Raw genomic sequence first — 3330 nt, 5'->3', positions numbered from 1 at the left:
AGTCAGCCAGGCTTCCTGTGGTTCTGGATGATGTCCGTATTGTTTTTCTGAGGTATTAATCAATTGTTGTGAGCGGCATCAACTTCCCGGTGTTTATCTCTGCCGCCATCTTAGTTTCTCCCCTGTTTGCAGTTTTTAGGTAGATATGCTATGTGTTCTCATTATGAAAGTACCAATACCACATACAGAAAAGTCAGAAAATGAGACGGCAAAATCTTCTTTCCTTTTGTCCTCTTCCCAATTGCCACTTGCCCTTCAGGGTAACAAGTGTTACCCTCCATCCCCTGTCTGTGGAGACGAGGTTCTCCTTACGTGGTTATGTGACAGCAGTCACTTGGAATCCTCCTCTTTCTACTTCACATTTGATGAGTAATCGTTACTCTTCATTAATGACTTTTTCAATGGCTCGAGATGTACAGGGTCCCGGTTCATCTGCGTAGCTGTTCCGTTTTTATTGGGCACCTGGGTTTTCTGTTTGCTTCTCTCTAAAAGCCATGACATGGAGAACATCTTCCTATGTGATTGGATTTCTAATTATTTCCTTCGATTTCCAGAAGTGAAATTAAGAGGTCAAGGTTGTTTTCAGAGAGGAATGGAGAGAGAGAGAAAGAGAGGGAGAGGGAGAGAAACATCACTGATGAGAGAGAATCATTGACTGGCTGCCTCCTGCATTTGTCTTACTGGGATGGAGTCTGCAACCCAGGCATGTGCCCTTGACCAGAATCAAACCTGGGTCCCTCCAGTCTGCAGACCAACGCTCTATCTACTGACCCACACCAGCTAGGGCTGAGGTCATGGTTTTAACCTTGTTCAGGGTCAGGAAACTTAGTGCCAAATAGCTTTCTTGAAAGGTACGCCCACTGGCACGCTCGCTCCCTGCGTGTTCGCGCCCTGGGGCGTGGCTGTTTCTGGGCCCCCCTTGTGGATTTGAGGGGAGGGTCCGTCTCCCCTTGTGCGTGCCGTTCTCTAATGGCTGACGTTGAACGCTTTGTGCATGTGCTGCCCTGTGTGTGTGTACGATGGTACTTTAGCCCCCTGTCAGGCAGGGTGTCTGTGTGTCTGATTCTCCGTATCAGGAAGGCATCGCCCTCCAGCGCGGCCCCGGAGCCACACTGGCTTTGTCCGCAGTCATGGTCCAGGGAAAGTTGCAGTTTGCACAGGAGCCCTGCTTCTCTGCAGTTTCACCTCCCAGGGTTTCAGCTCTTTGCGGTCAAGCAGGGCCCACAAATATTAACTGGAAAATTACAGAAATGAGCAGTTCCTGAGTTTTAAGTGTGCTCTTCCAAGCAGCGGGGTGAAGTCCCCTCCATCCGCCCCAGATGCGGATCCCCCCTCCCCCACCGCACCCCTCACCACCTGCGGTGAGTGAGAGCGTGTCCCTGCCCTCGGCAGCCCCGCCCCTGTCTGTGCCTCCAGGTTAGCTCACCGTCCACAGGCCCGCCCCAGGGAGCACATGCCCTGGCCAGCCATCCTGGAACCATTCCTGCCACCGCCCCAAGCGCATTTCAGCGTAAGAAACGCCCGGACCTGTAGGGAATTCTTGTAAGAGTTTATCTGAGATCTTGCTCTCCGGCATGTTGCCCGTTTGGCTCACATAAGCTCATAAAGAATATGCCGTAGGTTTGGACGCCTCTTACGTCGTCGTCGGCAGGTTAGGGTTGCAGATGTTCTGGTCTGTATTTTCCCACAACGGATAAAAGCGAGCGGTTGCTGCTTGCTCACGGCTGTGGACGGGCGCTGGCTGGGGCGCAGCGGAGCACGCCCCCTGTGAATTCTGGGGCGCCTCCCGTCCGGGCCGCGCCCACCCCACGCTGTGAACCCCGACCTGCAGGAAAGACACCTCGTGTTTCTCACCTGCGTTCCTCTCTCTCTTCAACAGGCGTCAATTCCTTCCAGGTCTACATGGCCTACAAGGACCGCTACCAGATGTCCGACAGCCAGGTAGGCCCGCCGCCCGTTTCTCTGCAGCCCCGGATGCAGAGGGAGTCCAGCGGACTCGGGGTCCGGGGCCTCGAAAGTGCTCACGCCTCCCGGTGCCCCCTGCGGTGTGCCCCTGACCGCACACGGGGAGGTGGGGGTTGTCCTGCACACGCGGAGAACAAAGCTAGGATTCAGAGCCCTGGAGAGGGGGACGGCGTTGGTCCTCACTGTGCGAAGGAAGGTCGATTGCAGCTCCCTCATGGGCGGAGGAGGACCTGGCAGCAGGAAGGCCAGGGGATGCAGGGGTTGTGTGCCATCCCAGTGTCACAGTTCTGGGAGAGCACGCCCCCTGCCTGCGAGGTCTGTAAATGACACGGTTGCAGCTTTGCAAAGAGGCACAGGCCTCCGAGGTGTGAGGTGATGACAGGGCTTAGCAGGTTAGTTACGGGTTCAGTAAAACTACACACTGGCTTCTCCAGCGCTGGGATGGAGAGCTCCAAGCAGAAGGCACGGAGACGGAGGGTGCAGTCCCTGCTGGGACGTGGACCAGCTCTGCCCGCCCAGCCTCTTAGGGTCAAGGGCAGACCCTCCCGGAGGCTCACCTGTTGAGCGAGACATCCCCTGATCTCGACGGAGCAGCCGTGCGGCCCCCGCCGGGGCCAGAGCTGGTGGCACCGCTGCTAATCTTACCCCACTGACCCCTGTGTGTCCCCCCTCAGCTCTATGAAGCCTTCAGCTTCCTCAAGGGGCTGGGAGCTGTGAGCCTGGTCCACGCGGAGAACGGAGACTTGATAGCTCAGGTGAGCGGTGTGCGTCCCCACCCTTCCTCCTCAGTCACTTCTGCTGTAAAGGCCTGACAAAGGCGGTGCGGGCATTGAGCAGGGAGGTGACCTGGCAATGAGACCAGGCCAAGGACTGGGCGGCAGATGAGACTCCAGGCATGAGGCACACGCCCGCCATCTGCAGCCGGGCAGTGGGGGTAACCACTGCCCTGTGGACCCGGGAGGGCCTGGTCCTTTGCCTGCTCCACAGGGACCGGGGTGGCACAAGGGCGTGGAGAGAGGAGGCGGCTCGCCACTCGCCGCTCAGTTCTGCCGGGTTTGAACTGGTAACAATGGGGCCGCACGGTGTGCGCTCTCGGCTGCTTTGGCTCAGTGCCGCGTCTGAGACAGTCCCTGGCCCACGCAGCAGCAGCCTCTTTGTCACCCCGCGTGGAATCCGCTGTGGGAGTTCATCACGGTGTCCTCCAGGGGGCGGGAATTTGGATGGTTTCCGATTTGGGGCTGTTATGCATGAAGCTCCCGTGAGCCTCTGGGCCAGGCTTCCCTGAAACCTGGGCTCCCGTTCCCGCAGCACAGCCCGGGGCGGGGCTGCAGTGGCCGCGCTCTTCAGCAGCAGGCGTTATGGCTG

At 57.9% G+C, this 3330-nt stretch overlaps 1 protein-coding gene across 1 annotated transcript in view; it reads left to right on the top strand.

Moving 5' to 3' along the window:
• Positions 1-3330, top strand: part of CRMP1 (collapsin response mediator protein 1) — a 30877-nt gene that overhangs the window by 17793 nt on the left and 9754 nt on the right. Inside the window, exons 6-7 of the mRNA XM_006766588.2 lie at positions 1880-1941; positions 2640-2720. Of these exons, the coding sequence (XP_006766651.1) occupies positions 1880-1941; positions 2640-2720 (143 nt within the window). The remainder of the gene's footprint in view (positions 1-1879; positions 1942-2639; positions 2721-3330) is intronic.

The sequence above is a fragment of the Myotis davidii genome, unplaced genomic scaffold (genome assembly GCF_000327345.1).
Source record: "Myotis davidii unplaced genomic scaffold, ASM32734v1 scaffold960, whole genome shotgun sequence".
Classification (NCBI taxonomy): Eukaryota; Metazoa; Chordata; class Mammalia; order Chiroptera; family Vespertilionidae; genus Myotis; species Myotis davidii.
The sequence above is the reverse complement of the archived record's forward strand: the minus strand, read 5'-3'. Positions and strand labels throughout refer to the sequence as shown.